Here is a 20,579-nt window from a genome sequence, read left to right as displayed (position 1 = left end):
ACTTGCCCTAGACTCCCTTGCTACACCAGCTGCAAAACAAAGAGAACACGCTGTACTTGAATTAACCCAGAGTTTTTCCTCTGCAAAGGCCAGAAGCCCATCACACCACTGGATGATTTCACGGCCAGGCCGGATTCATTAGCAAGACTAACAGGGAGGGGGGAGGTAGGAAGAGGCCCAAAGGAAGTGGCACTCCCTAACCGAGCAGGCTTGAGCAGCCACCCATCTCGCCTCCCTTCTGGGCCTCCTCAGAAAGTTCCTGAATACCCCTACACTACCTTCTCAAACTGGAACTTATTTAGGGTGGAAAATTCTTACACTCTGATTGTCTCACTAGTAAGACAGATACATCATATCAAGTATTGTTCTTATACTCACAATAGCAGCTGCTACAAGATCCAAATAGAAATGGTCATGTCCCAAAACGGGTCTGAAATTTTCTTCAGAAAAAATATGAGATAATTGTATTTTTTGTAGGTAGGTGAAGGATTTGAAATGGGTCACTTTTCAAATCATAAGAGGCAATTTAAAATTTAGTTTTGAAAATTCTTCTAACTAGGGAGTATTAAAACAATTGCCTTAATTATTTTCTTATTTATCACATAAAAAAAAAAACTGTCCTATGAATAGTTTTGAAGATTCTATTTTCTAAGGGAGGAAGGCTGAAGAGGAGAAAGGAAGAACATGATGGAATCAGTCCACGGGGGGAGAGAGAACCTTTTCTGCCAAACCTGTGAAAAACTTTGCTAAGAATTTGGGAATATCATTCTTATAAAAAGAAAAAAAATTTTAATATATTTTTTTAACTATTTCACGAATAGTAAATTAAATACGTAAATGTATGGAAAGTCACTGTCCTGTTCCTAGGGGAGTCTTGGAAATACTCACAAAACACATTGTAAAAATACAGCCACACCATCCACAACCATTCTGCTTCTACAGGGGCAAAAGCAGATTATTTATCTTTGCAAAGATAAACATCTCACAGTATTTTCTGTATGTAAAGAGTTATTGTTTTCACTGCAAATTAAAACAAGCACTTAAATTCTTCCTATTAAAAGCATTCACTCTATCTTTTAAACTCTTGCACTGTAAGTTAGACAAATAACATGAAGCATTTGGAAACATTGGATTGATACATGCTTTTACTTAACATATCAGATTTCTTTCCTCAATTCTTCTGTAGTCCTTGCTTATTTCCTACCTCACCACTGACTCATCACTCTTAATTTCAGAGTTTCCGGCCCAAACCATTCCATACATCAAGCTATTTCATGATTTTGGAATATCTTTTTATCACAAATTCAAGATGCTTAATATGTATAGGGACACGTGTATATAGGGAAATGTGTATTTCTAAGTGTATGTATATAGTCACACCATACACAATGTGCAGTTTTCTACATTTTGTGTATTTCTTATAATAATGGATACACAAAAAGGAGGGAAAGGTCCTTGGTTTCCTTGCCCAGTGCTTGGGTCTTTCAGCCAACCCCAGCCCTTTCTCTTTCACTACTTTTTAGTTGCTGAGTCTACACGTTCTGGTTTTATGAGTTAGTGCCACCCTCTTGAATACCCATGGCGTGACTGTCTTTCGTTAGTTCTTCTCTGCTGTTGCTCAAGGGCGGGAACTGGCACCAGAATAAAGGAGACAGTAAGAATGCTCTGGGCTGGTATGCGCCAGCACTGCCTAACTGGGGCCATGTGCCAGGTCATGCCACCGCTTCTCAAGCACCGATGCCACCCAGCAGGGCTTCGGCTTTCCTTCCCCACAACATGGTACTGCCTGCGGCACAGGAGACCCAGAAGAGAATGACCTTCAAGATCATTCTTGTGAACCAGGTAAAAGGGCGCCACCTACCGAACTGAGAACACAAGCGCCTCCATAGGTTTTGAGGTTTTCCCTCGTGGCTAATGAATCCCTAAAGGAATACCCTGCACCAGGCTTGTTCTTCCAAATCTCACGCACCGTTCTGACCTGTGCCACAGATTACCTGGTTCCCCTTAAACTTAAGTACCAAGTGGGTACTAGACACCAAAGCCTACTGCTCCAGATGGTCACAGATACACTTTCGAACTTTACTCACAGGAGAAAACCCATAAATATCAAGCCTAAGACAAAAATCCAGAGCAAAAAGAATTGGAACACGCCTGCCGGAGTCATCATTATCCAAAAGAAATCATGATGACTCTCCCAAATGCCAAATATGGTTAAGTTCAGCATGAGGAGGGCAAGCAAGAACTAGTCAAAAGCAAATCACAAACTGACAAAGATTTGGAAAGTGCCAGGGCCTGATGTGAGACTTTATGAGGGGGGTAACAGAGAAAAACAGTCTCAATCACCAGTAGCTTTCTAAAGAGAAAAGATGAATGCATTCACTCCGTACTCCTACCCCTTGAAACATAATGTATGTGCCCAGAATAACATTTCCTCAGTTCTAGAAACAAGGAGCTTTCTCTACTTTGCATTCTCTCTTTGTGATGAAAACTCTTAATCATAACCATTCCTAAATGTCTTTTACGTTACTATTTCCTTATACGTAATTCCTGCTCGCATACTGTGGGAGCAGTCTAAATAGTATTGCTCATTTTGAGCCATCAAGAGGAAAGAAAGTTGGCTTTCAATTGCACACAGGAGGGTCTGGACCCTGAAATCTTGGCTTTTTCTTGGAATTTCCCACACAAAGTCAAGAGAGAGAATGTCAGAGAGTTGGTCTATTGGGCAGGCCAGAGTAGCGTTTTGCCCAGGATGAAGTAATGTCTACAGTCTCTTACTTTTGCACAGAAAAATGAAATCAGATACTATGTGAGGGCACACAGAGTTTTTAACACCTTTCACTTGTTCATATGCTTCTTCTCTTACATTTGTAAGGAGCTTAAGTTAGTTTTGCTCATTTACTTGAGGCTTTCCATAAAAAATAAGTGGAATGTTTTATTTTTCTAGGAAGCAGGAATACACTAAATTAGACCTGCAAAAATAAAATAACATTAAACAAAAGAATTGCCAAACAGGGAAAAACAGGCTGTAGTATGCCAGTTTTTTCTTTTAAAATCTATTGAGCCTAGAGAAAAGGCATATAAACTCTAAGCAGAAGCATAACTGCAGAAATGACCCGGAAATCATTTTTACTATTCAGTAGTGCTTTTAAATGCTCCCTCCATGAACATATTACTTCTATCTGATTACACAGAACACATTTATTCAACCAAGTATCGAGCACCTATTACATACAAAGCACTTTTTTGGGTGTGGGGTCTCTGTGCTTAATAGTCGAGCTACATTTCGGCAGGGAATATAGGCCGATGATAACACACAGGCTAACATTTCTGCCCGCCCGAATGAAATTATGCTAAGGAAGTTAAATAATAAAGGAGCCAAACAAGTCAATCTAAATCTATAGCTTTGATGTAGCCTTCTTGAAAAAAAGGTGGGTGACTTCTAGCTAATAAAATTCTTATGATGGTCATCAAGCTACAATCTAAACCATTAGCCTTCTTTTAATAAACAGCTAGGAGGAATGATTTCCCCCATGTAGCAAGAACTCAGAGGTCCGTCTTCTGATTTCCGTCCCCTGCTGAAGGGCTGCTGTCATTTCTGTCGCTGGTATCTGCCTCATTACATTATGCTGCTCCCAGGTGCTTTGCTTTTTTCGGGAAATCAGCTGGTGCCCGGCAAATGTGCTAATCACGTCGATGTGTTATTGTGATGGAAACTGTGACTTGTGGGTCGGGTTTTCGGCTAGTGTTTTCAAGGACAGCTCATCGTTTTAAAAGGGCACTGTGCAGAGTGGAGGTCCTAGGAGACCAATCTACAATCTAGAAAACATAACTTGGAAAGGAAATAGTATCATCTTGTAGCCACATACTCTTTTCCTCTAAGGAGTGCAGGGATATTTGGAGACATTATTCCATCCTCAGGGTCTGGCAAAGAGCTCTGTTAGTACTCTTTCCTGGTTGTCCTTTGAAAAAACCCAGCTGTGGACTGCAGGGGAACTGCAATATTAGGCATAGGTTTTTTTCCTACTCTAGCTCAATCCTCCCTCCATTTAAATTGGTAAAGTCTGCTCCGTGATATCGTGTAAGGATAAGTAGTATGAATGGAAGCCCATGCTACTGCATAAGTATAAGTGGTATGAACATAAGCAAATCGCAATTAGCATCTGCTTTGTTACAACTCTGCCCTGAATTGGTAATTCTGAAAAAAAGATTCACAGATATATTCCTATAAGTATGAATATGTTCCATGGAAATTTTAATGTCAATTCTTGTGTTAATTTTTTTATAATCTTCAACTAGACAGACAATGACAGACAGATACCAAAGGGGTCAGAAGGCTTTTTTTCTGTAAAGGGCTAGTCAGCAAATATTTTAGGCTTTGCAGGCCATATAGTCTTTATTGCAACAGTTCAGCTCTGCCACTGCAGCATGAAAGCAGCCATAGGCAATGGCCATGTTCCAATAAAACTTTATTTACAAAAACAGGCACTGGGCCGGATTTCGCAAGCAGGCTGGATCATCCAGATATAACTGAGGACTACCAAACAACTTCAGAGTTCACATCTGAATTAGTGTATAGGACTGCATAGGGACATGCAGCACTGCTTTAACTATTGAGAGATAATGAGAAAAGAACATAAGGTGGTTGTTTTTGGTGAGTAAAGGCTAGATGACATCACAGTATGCTGTGTAAACAAAAGCTTTATAACACATGAAAGAAAAGTGGTGGAGAACAAGATCATCACGTGGCTCAGGGTAGAAGAGATACCAATAAGCTCAAGAGAACCTTCATGAAGCTGTCAGCACTACATTCATATTGTGAGGGACAATTTCATTTCAGCAAAATATTAATCTTTACATTAAAATTGAGTTGCTTATTTGAATTTTATTGATTTAATAGTTTGGTCTATGTTTAATTTATATTTTTTCTTGGCTTTATAGATGTGTAAGAGTTACTATATAATATTATTATATTATAATATGTAATATTACACATATAATATATAAGAGCTTATGCCTAGTCTTGTATTTATACTTTCTAAAATATCATTCTAATACAAATAATTTAAGTGAACTCCAGTGAATCAGATTTTTTTCCCCCTTTGAAAAGATAAATAATGCTCAACTTTGAGAAACACTGCTAAACACAAGCCTTTACATGGGAACTGCAGGGCCAAATCATGAATGAGGAAGAATGTAGCCTTGGTGAAGCGGGGCTAGGGAGAGCCACACAGCATCGTGGGAGGTGTAGGCAACACAAGTAAACCACAATAGATAGCAGTGGAGTCTGGAGGAGTCCGGCTATCAGTGCCTGCTTGAGATTGTCGTGTTCATGTACTCAATCAATTCAGCATGTCACGGGTAGAAAAAGATCCTATGTGAGTCCAGCAGAACTTCATGAGACAACTGGCAAGGAGACACCGGAGCCTGGATATAGGAGCTGTGTGCTTCAGTAACCTCTCATGTGATGAACGGAGAGAGGGTTTCAGGCAGCACACAAGTGGACAGTGAATGGAATGACGGGAAATCCACAGACTTTCTCCTGTCTGTTGGTACATACCAGAGAGGAAAGCCATGAGCACTATAAGAAAAAATACTCAAAATAAAGGTCAAAGAAAACATTGTTCTAAGGACTCAGAGGAAGAACAAAGCCTCAGAAATCAATTTACTACAGAAATGAAAACAAGCCTAGGAAACTGGCATTCCCATTATGATACGACATAACTTCTATGAAAAAGTAGTAAAAAGCCATGAGAAGACAGGCTGAGACAGTGTAACAGAGTAAGACCAAAAGACAACAAAGTAACAAGATAAAAAATATGAGGAAGGATTGCAAGATACTGTTACAGTAACAACTTAAATCTGTAATGTAATTACTAAAAAACAAAATGTCTCTATAGAAAATCAGTGTTACAGAGTATAAGTAAAACATGAAAAGGCAAGGGGCGCCTGCATGGCTCAGTGGGTTGGGCATCTGCCTTCAGCTCAGGTCATGACCCCGGAGTCCTGGGATGGAGCCCTGTATTGGGCTCCCTGCTCAGCAGGGAGTCTGCTTCTCCCTCTCCCTCTGCCTCTCCCACTGCTCCTGCCCTCTCACTCACTCACTCTCTCAAATAAATAAAAATCTTAAAAAAGAAAGAAAATTAAAGAAAAGAAAAGGCAAGCCATACAGACTGGGAGAACGTATTTGCAATACACACATCTGACAAAGGGCTTGTACCTAGAGTCTATAAAGTAGTCCTACAATCCAATAATAAAACAACCTAAAACCCACATTAAGTAAATGAGTAAGTGACTTGAAGAGATGTTTTTTAAAGGAAGATATAAGAATGTACAGTAAGTACATGAAAAGTTGCTCACCATCACTAGTCATCAGAGAAATGCAAACTAAAACCACAAGGAGATAGTATTTTACACCCAGCTAGAGGGCTGAAATTACAAGGACTGACAACACCAAGTGTTTGCAAGGATGCACAGCAGCTAGACTCTCCTACATTGCTAGTGGAATATAAAATGATTCAGTCCCTTTGGAACTAGTGTGGCAGATACTTACAAAGCTAAAATATACATATATGATCCAGCAATTGCACTGTTGGGTTTTTACCCAAGAGAAATGAAAATCTGTATCCACAAAAAGGCTTATACATGAATATCCACAGCATATTTTTTTGTGATGGCCAAAAACAATTCAAATGTCTCTCAGGAGGTGAGCAAATTTAAAAAAAACAAAAACTGCAGTTTACTCATATAATTGGTGACTATTCATCAATTTCTTTATTTAAAAAAAAATTTAAGTAAACTCTACCCCAACATGGGGCTCAAACTTAAAACCCTGAAATCAGAGTCACATGCTGAGCCAGCTAGATGCCCCCATCAATTTCTTTAAAAGAGAATAAACTATTGCCACCTATAACAATATGGATGCATGTCACAAACATGTAGAGCCAAAGAAGCCTGACACAAAAAAGTACACACAGAATAACTCCATTTATATGAATCCACAGGAGAGGTAAAAGTAAACTACAGATACAGAATTCAGATCAGTGGTTGACTAATATGGGGTTAGGGGACAGATGGCAGAGGCACAGGGAATTTCCAGGGTACCAAACATAGTCTACATCTTCATCGGGATGCTAATTAATTACATACGTGTATATATTTGTCAAACCTCATGAACAAGACTTAAACTGTGTGCATTTTATTATATGTAAGTTATACTTCAATAAAGTTGATTTTTAAAAAATGGTACCCACAACTAGCTATGTTCTAGGAAGTTTTGAATTACATAAATAAAAAAAATTCTACGAGTCTCTAGGCAGGAAAATCAGACTACTTTCAGAGAATAAAAAAAAAAAAAATACCAGATTTCTCCTCAGAAATTCTAAGGGATGATAATGAAAATGTTTACAGTCAATTTAAGAGGGAAAAAAAGTCTTAAGAATTTTATACCTAGCCAAGGATTGTTCATAACTGAATATAACAAAAAACCAACCTAAATATGGGAGGGCTCAGAAAATATACCACATATCCACCCTTCCAGAAAAAAAATACTGGGGCACCTTGATGGCTCAGTCGGTTGAGGGTCTAACTCTTGATATTGGCTCAGGTCATGATCTCAGACTTGTGAGATCAAACCCCATGCTGGGCTCCATGCTGGGCATGGAGGCTACTTGGGATTCTCTCTCCCCCTTTCCTTCTGCCCCTTCCCCCCCTAAAAATACATATATATAATAATATATATATATAAGCCATTTCCCAGCTGAGAGATGATTCAAACTTAAGGGCTCAAAAATAAAGAAAGTCTAAATACTTACTACAAATATGTTTTGAAACTGAACAAAAATATAAAACAGGAATTGTAACTCCTAGAAGAGAAGATATAAGACAAAAACAAAGTATAAAGATAATATCAGTCCCAAGCTACAAACTGTATTAATTAAAACTGGGGAATGTGAGTGAGGGAAGATGAGAGAAGTAAATGCCCATTAAGTTTATTATTTGATTTAGACCCAAGTCAAGAGCTATCGGTTAACTAAATTGTGAAACAGCCATTTATGGAATACTCTGTAGTCATAAAAATAATGAGGAAGCTCTTTATTATGTTCAGATATGAAATTAGCTATAAGATAAATTTATTCTAAAGGAGAAAGCAAAATACAAAAACAATGTGTATAGCATGCTATGATTTGTGCAACAAAAAAGGAAAAACTATACTATACACAAAAGAAATTGGTCACCTTGATTGCCTTAGGGGGCAGTTCCTGGGTAGCTGGAAATTAGGAGCAAAAAGAAGACTTTCTTGCAATTTTCTTGTCCTTTGCTCATTTGTAAAGAAGCCATGTATTTGTGACCCATTTTTTAAAAACATTTTTAAATGTATTATTTGTTTTGTTTTGTCTTGACTTGGAGAATCAAGTTAACACTCACTGAAGACTCCAGTACATGCATAAATCTAGTTTCTAATAAAGGAGATATCACAAATCAAAAGAGTATCCTTATCATGATGAGCGCTGAGTAATGTATAGAATTGCCGAATCACTAGATTGTACACCTGAAACTAATGTAACAGTGTATGCTAACCATACTGGAATTAAAATAAAAAACTTAATTTAAAAAAAGGAGATTTTACAAGTTAGCAAAGATCTAATAAATGATCTCGGAGCAAATGGTTTCCTATTTGGGAAAAAAAAAAGTTTAGTTCTCATTTCACAACCCTGACCAAATAAACTGCCAAGAGATTAGAGAGTTATATTACAAAAATTAAACTGAAACTTAAAAATATTAGAACAAAACAGGTGAATCTCAGAACAGCAAAAAACTTTCTAAGAGAAACTTGACAGGTTTCACTACATAAAAATTAAAATCTCCTATAAATCAAAAACATTATATGAAATTAAAAGGCATACTATAAACTGGGTACAATACTTTCCACAAACATCATAAGAGATTAATACCTTTATTTTATTTTATTCTTTTATGTAGGAGACTAGCTTACAGATTTACTTAATGTTAAGTCTGTGACAAGAGGAGCCCCCCGGAAGGAAACGAAGACCAGAAGAAACCATTTGCCAGTGCACTTTTCTGCTGCCTCTGATGAAGAGTGGACAGTCAACTCAGGAACAGCGAGAGGGAAGAGATGCATAGGAGAAGGTATGTGGGGAGGTGCTCGGAGCTTCCATGCTCTCTTCCAGCATCTTCACATTTAGCAACCTGGAAGCTCCAATATCTTTATTTTTTTTAAGAGCCATTCAAATTAAAAGATGAAACAAACTTTTGAAAGCCTCACTAAGGCCTCAGAATAAAAATGGGCAAAAGAAGTAAAGAGTTAATGACAATGGTTAAGAAACGTCGGAGGACAAGTGGAACTTCATTGATAATTGAAATAATCCAATTAAAGAGAGACCTTCTCTTGCTGAACAGACAGGTGATGCTCTCGGTAACTGGGACCCTCATAGCTACTCATGGGAGTGTAAATTGGTACCTTTCTGGAAAAGAACTTGAAAAATGTACAAACATGTTCAAAACCTTTGACTCAATAATTCTCATTTTATACAAACTATCTCCTCAGGAGTTTAATACAATATAATAAGAAAAAAAAAACCCTGAAAACAATAAAAATGTCTAATAATATGGAAACATTACATAAAATCTGATATGCCCATACAAGAAAATTATTATGCAGACAATAAAATCGTATTTTTGAAAAATACACAGTGACCTGGAAAACATTCAAGATATATTCAAGTGAAATAAGTGGAATATAAAACTGTTATATGCTAGGATGACCGTTTTGAAATGATAACATGTAGTATACATATAGATTTTAAATAATGGAGGGAAATGAAGCAAAATGTTAGCAACCATTTTCTCTAAAATTATTTTTTATTACTTTTGCTTTTCTATAAATGTTAAAAGAGTTTCTATAATAAGTACATGGGAGGAGACACAATATTTTAAATGAAGAAATAACACAATTAGAAAAATTTTACCTGGAGTTAACACGCTCTGGATCTCGACTGAAAAAGTTAATTATTGCAATAAGCAAGTGATTCGCAGACAAAACCTTGATGCATTAGCACTTGCCTTCCATCTTTCTTACACACCTTTGGTTCAGAGCCAAATGGGCAAACAGTGTGCAGAACAGATGCCTTAGCAGGACAACTCCAGGGGGCCAGCCAACAGGAAGGAGCTCTATTGCCTGGGATAATGAATAACCTTACTGAACTACAGACAAGTTAACTGTAATGAATGGTGTTTCCATGACACACTTGCCTGCCCCAAAGTCTTCAACCAGGACCACCCACTTAAGGCCCACAAACCACCAGGTGAAAGCAACTCCCAAAATAATCTAGGAATTGATAACTCTGGCATGAAGAGCCCCCCATCCCATGTCCCGACTCCCAAGTGCCCCTCCCCATCCCCTGCTATTTTCTCTGGCAAAATGTTTTTAGTATGTTCATTCCAACCGAACTCATAAAGGAGCTCTTTAAAGTTGAGAAAAACATTGCGTACTGGATCCCTGGGTCCAGCATGTGTGCACTACAGAAAGAAGCACAGGAACACGTGTACAGTACCTTCCCGAAGCTGTGTTGGCTTGGCAGAATTTTCCCCACTCATTAAAACAACAAAAGATGCAGCTGCTCGAACTGTAGCCTGCCATGTTGACATGGCAACGGGTGGCTCCTGGCATGGAAAAAGGGCCCTGTTGTTTATGGGAGATCCCATAGTATAAACACATGGCCTGCATAAGAAAGACAAAGAAACAAAAGGGGGGAATCTTTAAATGAGTTGTCACTTTTCTCACCACCATGGTAGTGAAGGTTAAGTTGAGCTTTCAAAGAGAAAACATTTGAGGCTTTGTAGTTGACTGGTTTCAAAGCATTCTGAACTGAAACTGCCAAGGGCTGGCTATGTGAATAGTCGAGTAGTAATTTCTCCCAAATGAATTACTTAAATATGTAAAGAGAGGTTTTTTTTTAAAGGGAAAAATATTTTTTTGGATAAAGCTTTAAATACTAGTCTGCCAATTTAAAATTTATACTACCCTTGCCCCTCCCCTTAGGCTCTTACACCTTCAAAAGAAAAGAAGTTTGAGAGACATTCTTACAAACCTTTTGGAAAACATTCTGGAAAAGAAAATATGTTTGGAGATATATTAATGCTTGGAAAAACAAGCTGGTGGTCTCAAATCCAGTTGCTGGCGGACAAATACCCCCAATCCTGGAAACCACCATCTCAAATGGAACCCTTGTGGGAAACCTTGTGTGGAGGCCAAGAACAGGGGTTGGGCATACAAACAGGACTGCAGGTCACAACAACCGGGCTTGTGATGGGAAGGCCAAGTGTAGAGTCATTACAAACCGAGTGTAGGAAACCAAATGGTATGACATTAGGGCTCGTTCTGCTACAATTAAAAATTACAAACCCACCCATACCGAGAATGATCCTTTCCGTGATTAAGTCAGAGGACAGCGATGGTAAAGATCTATGAGATCAAAAGAACCCATTCTTTTGACACCATAGAGTTGAAGGCACAAGGGTGACCCTCAGGAAGATGTCTTAAGAAAATGTCTCCACTTTTTGCTTTTCAGGAATTATGACAAATATGATGTAGTTTTAATCAGCTTGATTTATAGAGTAAATGAATAGAGCACAGCACTAACTCTCTTGGGTAAACTGGTTTTCCTTTTTCATTAGCATCGTTATGACTGAACATTTATTGTGTTCCTAAAACGTGCAGGAACACACAGAATGCTGGTCCTACTCCGTCAGGGCCCAGTAAGGAAAAGACACACCAGTCTGGATTTTAACAAACAGGTGATTTAGGGGGCTGGCGATCCAAGTGATAGAAGAGCTGAGAAGCCAAACGGGGGAAAGTGAGGCAACCCAGGGATCCAACCCAGAGATCAGCCCAGGGGTAAGTAGCTGCTATGGGTCCTCTGGCAGAAGCCAGAGGCACGGTGGGGACTGTCCAATGGGCGCTGGGACCAGAGAAGACAAAGTCACTGCTGGAGATGCCAAGGGAAATAGGGAGGGGGAAAGAAATACGTTGTTTCTCACCAACTCTTGCTCTCAAATTTTCCCCCACTGCACTACATGGGCTAAACTTAGTAGGAAGCAGAAGACAGGGGAGCCTGGGAAATGAGGTTCCTTGCCATCCAGAGATCACAACAAGAGCAGAAATTGGACCTCAGAGCAAACAAGCTGTTGCAGTCTACCTATCCTAGCACTGTACATGCTATGATAACTCGCAGGTCTAATACAGGGCAGGGAAAGATTAGAGATTCAGGAGACTGTAGTCCTGGCCAACTTTTTAAATGACTTGACCTCTGTGAGTCACATGTCAAATGCAGATGGGAGGCAGAGAGCTGACCTCTATCCTGGGCCATAAACCTATCATTCTGATCCCAAGATTATAAATCTAAGAACAAAAAGCAAATTTTCATAGAAGACCCAGAATCTCCCACCAATGAGTTCTCAACTCCCACCAATGAGTTCTCAACTCCCACCTTAGTCCCCTGGGGCCCTTGGTCAACTGAATTAATCTTAGTTAACCGTGCAGCCTCAGGCTGTTGAAGAACCTATTGAGGAAGCCTACTAGGGTTGATTCATCCCAGGTGGGGCTGCTAGGTGGGTGCATGATGGGAGGGGTGCTGTCGCAGCTCAAGTAATTAAGGTATGCCTACTTCTGAAAATTCTAACTATTAAGTGTTTTGCTTTATCCCCAAAAGCCCATCTTAGACAAGGATCTCAAGGAGGAAAAGTATCATCAGTGGAAACAGGGTGTATTCCCACTGGCCAAATGGCAGGTGTAACTCCTGCTTCCTCTGACAATGGCAGATACTGAGAATCGAGGCTGTCTTTCTCACTGAAGCAGAATGGATCCCCCAACTTTTCTCAGTTCAAGAGCTCTACTTCCAATCTAAGTAGCCACTTCTAAGTAGACTCGTGGAGTTAAACTATTTGTGAGACTTACAAGGAAGCTGCAGACGCTTGCCTAGATAGAGATTTCCTAAGACTTTCTCTACCTCAGGCAAAAAGGGGAGCTGACCTCATATCATGGTCTTAAGTCCCAGTGATGTGGGGTACAAAGACAGAAGGAAATGTAGATAAAATTAAATGTCCTTATAACCTGCAGCCCATTGACAAATACTTGAGACAGGCAGAGAATGACATTCCTCCAGAAACTCCCAAGGGTCTTAATGTTAATGCTTTGCTAGAGGGAAAAGCAACCTTAGCTTGACAATAGCTAGGCCTCCAGGATCCTGTGAGTCTTCTCTAGCATATGAAAGTCCTTTTGGAAACTTCCCTTTGTCTTTAATTACCCCAACTCCAAGTATATAATCAGCCATTCCTCACTACCCAAGTGCAGCCCTTTCTGCCCAGGGTCTTGTTGTGCTGTATTTATTTTTTAAATTAATTTATTTATTTGAGGGTGGGGAGAGGGAGAGAAACTCAAGCAGACACACTGAGCCCTGACGCAGGGCTTGATCCCATGACCCTGAAATCAGACCTGGGCTAAACCAAGAGTCGGACACTTAACCAACTGCGCCACCCAGATGCTCCCTGTACCCGTACTTTAATCAAACCACCTTTTTGCACCAAAGAGGTCTCCAGAATTCTTTCTTGGCCGTTGGCTCTGAACCCCAACATTTCCCCAATTGGTCAAGTCTGAAAGCACCTGTGCTCTCTTGCTGTTGTGCTCAGCACCTGGTTTCTGTAGGGTGACTCTGTTGTTACAGATCTTCCCCTTCCCTGCAGAGGGAATGAATCCTCCCTGAAAGGCTCGCTTGCCAACAGGTTTGCTCTCCTTCTCCCTATATATAAAGTTGCATTCGGCCTGTGCCCTTAGGTATGTGGTCACCAAGGCTTCCCCCATCAGCCTCCACACCTCCACAATCAGATTTAAGATGAGGTCATATCTGAGAAACACAGCAGAGGAAGAATCAGATGGACTTAGTGCGTTGCTGAAGGAGAGGGAGAAGGAAAGCCTCTCTGAGGCAGCTGGCCTCTAAGTTGGCCCCCAATGCCCCCTGCCTCCTGGTATTCATATCCTTATGGAGTACCCTCGCACACTGTACCAGGGTTGGTCTGTGTGACCAATAGGATATGGCAGAACAGCTGTCGCTTCTGAGAACAGAGAATTTAAAAATCTGTGCCTTTCATTTTAGGGGTTCTTCTCTCTATCACTTGCTCTGGGGGGAATCCAGCTGCCATGTCAAGACAGTACTCAAATAGGGTACGGAGGGGCCCATGTGCTAGAAAGAGAGACCTCTGGCCCACAATCAGTGAGGACCTGAGCCTGTCGACAACCACGCAAATGCATTTGGAAGAGAATCTTCCAGCTGCGGTCAAGCCTTGAGATGCCTGTGGCCCTGACAGATAGCTGACTGCAACCTTGTAGGAGATCCTGAGCCAGAACCACCAAGTTAAGCTGTTCCTGGATTCTTAACCCTCATAAACCGTGTGAGATAATAAATGCTTGTTCTTATAAACTATTAAGTTTGGGGTGATTTGTATGCAGCAATAGATAACAGAATTTTCTCAGGTTTCTGGCTCAGGTGATAAGATGGATTGTGAAGCAATTAAATAGGAAAGTCAAGATGACAAGCAGGATCACAGGAAGGGACAAGGGAGAAGGAGAGTCCCTATTTAATTTGCGCATACAGGGCTTTGCACACCCTATGGCAGAGGACATTGTATGGACACAGAGATCATTCTTTTCTAAAGTACAAAGAGTATAGTGTTTGGCAATGGGATTGAGTGTCTGAAACTGGACCGATCACAGAAAATTGAGGAATGATGGGTTTATGAACTGAGTATTGATGCTGCCCGCAGATTTGAGTCTGGGTACCACCCATAAATCAGGGAGTTTGTGTGGGAGGAAATCCTCCCACTGGCTAGATATTTAAAAAGCATGTTATCACCATCCTTTCCTGTCCCATTCTGGATTTTTTCCCCTCTGAGTGGTCTAGTTCTAGATATTTCGTTCTATAGTTCTGTCCTGACCCCCCCCGGCATCCTCTCCAAGGCTCTTTCTACCAGACTGTCCCTGGGCACCTGAATTCTCGCACCATGGGGATTAGTTACCTGGCCATGCCCCCAAGAAGTTCTCGCCTCCCAGCCCCCTACTGTCCTCACAATTCTCTTCTGCGACCTCCTCTTTACGCCGCTGGGCATCCTTGCTGCTAAAATCTATGTGTGTTCTTTCTTGCTTTCTGTAGAGGCTGGAGCAATGGAATGTAGAGCAAGGCAAAAGAGCCCAGAGTGACCACCTGGCTGAATACAAACGGGCCCATCAGGCCACCCACCTCAAAATATCCATAAGCCCTAACAAACCAATGGGCTACTTACAACCAGGCACAGGTATCAAAAAACGGAAAACTCCATACATCCCCATACCTCCTCACCTTCCCCCTCTAAGTCCAGTCCCACCCACCACCTCCTGGCAGACAGTCTCTCCTTTGCGGTCCTGCCTGCCGCCTCACCCTTGTAGTGTATTCAATAAACTTTTTGCTCCTTTGTTCTGCCTCCAGAGAATTCTGCACCGCCTGTGCCGCCAGTCCCCACCCGATAGGGACGCCCCACATCTGGGGGCCCCCATCGGAATGGGAGAGACACCACACTTCCCTCTGGTCTCCAGAGCTGTAACTCTGAAAGTGTTAACAGCCCCATCTATAAATATAGCCACACCTGATACAAGACTCAATCATTTTCTCACTGGAATGTTTTCACAAATAGGAAAATAATCACCTAGGCAAAATTTCTTGAAAACGCAGATTATCTTCCTGCTCCCAGCCTACTCCTTTCTTGGCCTTTTCCCCTTTCTCAGTTGCAGCCTCCCTCCTTCCTTCCCAACAAGCCCACACCAAGCACCAATGACTTCATAAGCAATGGCCTTTGGAGCTTTTACAACCTGATATCCTTATGCATGTCACACAACCTAGTGTAAAGTTAAGTGACTATATATATTTTATTTGTGAGAGAGAGAGAGCACAAGCAGGGGGAACAGCAGGCAGAGGGAGAAGCAGACTCCTCGCTGAGCAAGGAGCCCGATACAGGACTCGATCCCAGGACCCCGGGATCATGATCTGAGCCGAAGGCAGACGCTCGACCAACTGAGCCACCCAGGCATCCCAAGTGACTATATTTTTAACAGAGATGAAAACTTAACCTCCGGATAAAACTCTAGTGGTGGAATTTGAGGCATCTGACAAAAAAGTGGGGAATGGGTGAACATAGGGACTTCACTGAGTCATAAAAATCATACTCCCCACATGGTGATTCAAGAGTCAAGATGGCTCTCATCATACACACCTACAAATGAGAACTACAGAGAGCTGATTTCCTGTCCCCACACCCTGTGCCCCAAGAGGGGAGGAAAATCTATGCACATTTATAAATACGCTCTGCAGCTATCTGGATGTGTAATCACTGAAGTAAATGCAGCTGTGTTTATTCAACATGCACAGCCTTGCACCTCGGCCATGTTGCTAAAACGCTTATGGGACAGATGTGCAGGCGCCAGCCTCCAATGCTCATAACTTCATTATTTCCAGACTCAATAATTCCTTCCAGCACACAGAGGAAAACTCTCTCACACCAGGGCTCATCCCACATGCCCTCGGATAAGCCACCCAATGAAAGGCTCCCTGGGGAGCTCAGTTAAACTACACAGGAGTTGTGGGGGTGGGGAGGACACTGAAAAATCAGAAAGAAAATGGAAAGACAGCGTGAGAGCAGACCCATGACTTGCTGCCATTAAAGAACTTCTAAACTGAGGAAGAACTTGTCAGAATAGCTACTACCTCAGCTTGATACATGTTTGTGTGTTCGTGCAGTGATTAAACAAGGACGAGACACACTAACTATGCTGCTATGGTCTGAATGTGTCCCCCTCAAATTCCTATGTTGAAATCCTAATGCCGATTTGACTGTTGGGATTAGGAGGTAGGCCCTCTGGGAGGTGCTTAGGTCACATGAGGACGAGGATCTTATGAATGAGATTGATGCCCTTATAAAAGAAGCCCAACAGAGCTCCTTAGCCCCTTCCCTCATGTGAGGACACAGCCAAAAGTCAGCAGCAGTCTGCAACCCAGAAGAGGGCTTTCATCAGAGCCTGACCATGCTGGCACCCTGATCTTGGACTTCCAGCCTCCAGGAACAGTGAGAAATAAATTTGTGGTATTTTGTCATCATAGCCCAAATGGACTAAGACATACACCTTCCAAGGTAAGAGGTCGGTGAACACTCACATGCTTGCTCATTTTCTTAAGGAGCCATCCATAAAGAAAACTTGTAGGGGATTGATTCAAAAATATATTTTATTTCTCTTCAGTTGACAACTACATGCATTTGTCTTTTTGCAGTCAGTGTGAAAAGGGGGTTATTCTTAATTTAAAAAATGTTTGACGTTCCACCACTTTCCATAAAATCACCCATTTTCAGAGACTTGGTACCACCATTCAGTGACTGGGGAGAGGGCTGTCTTAGGAGAAGCAGGCAGGAGGTGATGAGATGAGCCCAGAGTTGCCATGGGTGTGGCTTGTTGGGATGTTTTCCCACAATGAAGTACTGCTCTGGTCACTGGAGGCCAGGAGGCCACAGATGTGACATTTCTGTGAGTCCGATTCTTTTAGAAAACTTGCCTGGGTTACAAAGTCTTCAGGCCTCCTCCAATTCCTTAACATCTCTTCTCCTTCCTGCACCTGATCTTTTGTAAGACTCCATGTTCTCATTAAACCCAAGTTACAAGCAAGCAACCCTCTTGCTTTCTTTGCCACAAAAACCAAGAGGCAGACTACTAAAGTAGGAAATGTCAACTATGACTCACTCTCTCTCCGCAACTCTACACACAGACCTTCCTTATTATATTCTCCTTCATGGCACAATTACCAAAACTGGGATCCCCAAATCATACTGGACATATGGCAGGTGCAAGGAGAATGCTGCTTGGACTCAGATTTTGTGAACAAAATGAACTGGACTGAATGGAATTGGCTTTGAGTCAGAAATTCACCACTTTTTTTCAGCACAAGTGCTTTGGGTGCAAAACAGGCAAGCTGTTTATAAAGGCAAAGACAGTATTTCTCATTTGGAAGTCTCATCTGGAGATCTTAAGATGAAATCTCTTTTTAACACACGAGAAAATTAAGCCCCAGAGATGTAAAAGGCCTTATCTGAAGTCACACAGCTAAGGGGCAGCACAGCTCAGACGAGTATTCTGGTCTCCTGGCTCTCACTTTCCAGGTTCTTTCCAACACACTATGCTCTTTGGTTAGGTCATTGTGATTTGTTATTTTCTACTGATGTTTGGTTATTCAGGGTTTTTCTATTTGGTTGGTTAGTCATTTGGGTTACTTGTGTAAATTAAGACAGTCCATCATTGCCTTTTCTCCTGTGACTTATCTGGGATTCTGGTAAATAGAGGTAGATCTAGAATCAAGGGGAGAAAGGCTAAAATAGAACCCTTCTAAACATTTTCAAGTTTGGGATTATCAATTCCTCCTGTAATCTTACAATGATATTATAGCATTAATGTGTACTTCCACTCAGTTCTCATAAATTTTGTATTGGTTTCTTGAAGCAGGAAAGAAAAAAATGGATTAACTGTAGAAATGTTCCTTTTAGAACTGAAATCTTCCCAAAGATCTTCTGCTCATTCTTTTCAAACTTTCCTTTATAGCGAGATATTAAGCAATGAAACTATTTTCATGGGGGAAGAAAAAAACCATGTTTTAACATCTGGTTTTGATGTCAAACTAAAAATACTCCAAAAGTCTACATCTTCCTTGGTCCAACAGCTAAGTAATAAACATAATAGAGAAAAATCATTCTCTTTAGTATTTTGCCAACTTCATTCTGGTCTTGTCTAAAACATCATACTGATTTAAGGAACTTAAAATTTTTAATATTACTTTAAATTATAATGTATTTTCTTAGCCAGTTTCCTTATCTTTAATGACGATCCAAGTAAGTGGAGTTTTAAAAATGAATTTCCTATATTTAACTGAATTTCCACTCCACTCAACTCATGTTCGGTGATGTCATTAGCTTAAGCTCGGGTTCCCTAGACCACTTGGCCAGTTCCACAACTATTATAATGATCCTAAGGGAAAAGGGAACGGGTTACCAGAGAGAATGCTTTTAGTTTTAAATAACATTTTATTCAGTGGAATAGAAAAGTACATAAATTTTGAATTAAAGATTTCCATTTCTAAAAGTTTTTTTCTTAAGTATACTGAAGATCTAGAACCAAAAAGATATCAAGTCCCCTTTCTTCCCAGCTTAGCAACAACCTTAATACATTCTTGACTCTGTCCCTGTTCTCAAAGTTCTTCAAAATATTTTTAGAGGGCAGAAAAAAATCACACTACACGAAGTAAACAGGCTTTCCAAGAAGCATGTCGTATCAGACTATCATATATGTGTCTGTTTAGGTGGTCCTTTGTAAATGTCACCTCTAATCCAGTATCTACATGACAGTGGCCAGAAAGAACATTTCAGTTCAAGAACTTCCAAAATCCCACAATGACTAAGCCCCAGTAGGAAAATGTAGCTTTTATAACGATCAGGCACTTCATTTTAGAACTAGAATAATAATGGGGGGAAAAGAAATTACTGACAATTATTGGAATACTCTTTTATAACTTCAAATACATTTTCAGTTCTCCAGAAAACATTGCCACTTGATAAAAACGGGAAGGCAGTCCTTACTTTTGTAAGAGATTTCAAGGTAGAAAGATGGTGACTGCTTTCCAGATTTGAAGTTTATTTTTTTAATAAACATTACTTTTGGTCAGGCTTAGATTTACTTTTTTTTAATTAACATATAATGTCTTATTTGTTTCAGTTAGGTTTACTCTTAAGTGCAAAGATAATACACAGATTTCCCATTTACCCCATACGCACTGTTATTAACATCTTATATTAGTGTATTTGTCACAACTGATAAACCAGTATTGATACATTATTAAAGTCTGTATTTATTCAGATTTCCTTGGTTCTCCCTAATGTCCTTTTTCTGCTCCAGGATACTACATTCCTTTTAATCATCATGTCTCCTTAGGCTTCTCTTGACTGTGACCGTTTCTTAATACTTTCTTTGCTTATGTCGACCCTGAGAGGTTTTTTTTTTTTAAGATTTTATTTATTTATGTGAGAGAGAGCACATGAGCAAGGGGAGGGGCAGAGAGAGAAGCAGACTCCCCACTGAGCAGAGAGTCCGACGTGGTGCTCAATCCGAGGACTCTGGGATCACTACCTGAGCCGAAGGCAGAGGGCTTAACCCTCTGAGCCACCCAGGCGCCCCAACATTGAGAGTTTTGAGGAGTACTGGTCAGGTATGTTGCTGAATGTCCCTCAACTGGGATTTATCTGATGTTTTTCTCTTGGTTAGACTGGGGTTATGGGTTTGGGGGAGGACAATCAAAAAGATGTCATTTCATCACATCATACCAAGGATACACATATATCAACATGACTCCTCACTTTGATGTTAACCTTGATCTCCTCACTGAGGTCATGTTTGTCAGGTTTCTACGATGTAAAGTTACTCTTATTTCTTAGCCCATACTTAATAA

General features: G+C 40.5%; 1 protein-coding gene across 1 annotated transcript in view; it reads right to left on the bottom strand.

Annotated features, from left to right (window-relative positions):
- AOPEP (aminopeptidase O (putative)) overlaps window positions 1–20,579 on the bottom strand; it is a 309,081-nt gene that overhangs the window by 284,246 nt on the left and 4,256 nt on the right. Inside the window, exon 2 of the mRNA XM_021677941.1 lies at window positions 10,572–10,738. Coding sequence (XP_021533616.1) covers window positions 10,572–10,738 — 167 coding nt within the window. The remainder of the gene's footprint in view (window positions 1–10,571; window positions 10,739–20,579) is intronic.

This window comes from Neomonachus schauinslandi, chromosome 13 (genome assembly GCF_002201575.2).
Source record: "Neomonachus schauinslandi chromosome 13, ASM220157v2, whole genome shotgun sequence".
NCBI classification, from domain to species: Eukaryota; Metazoa; Chordata; class Mammalia; order Carnivora; family Phocidae; genus Neomonachus; species Neomonachus schauinslandi.
The sequence above is the reverse complement of the archived record's forward strand: the minus strand, read 5'-3'. Positions and strand labels throughout refer to the sequence as shown.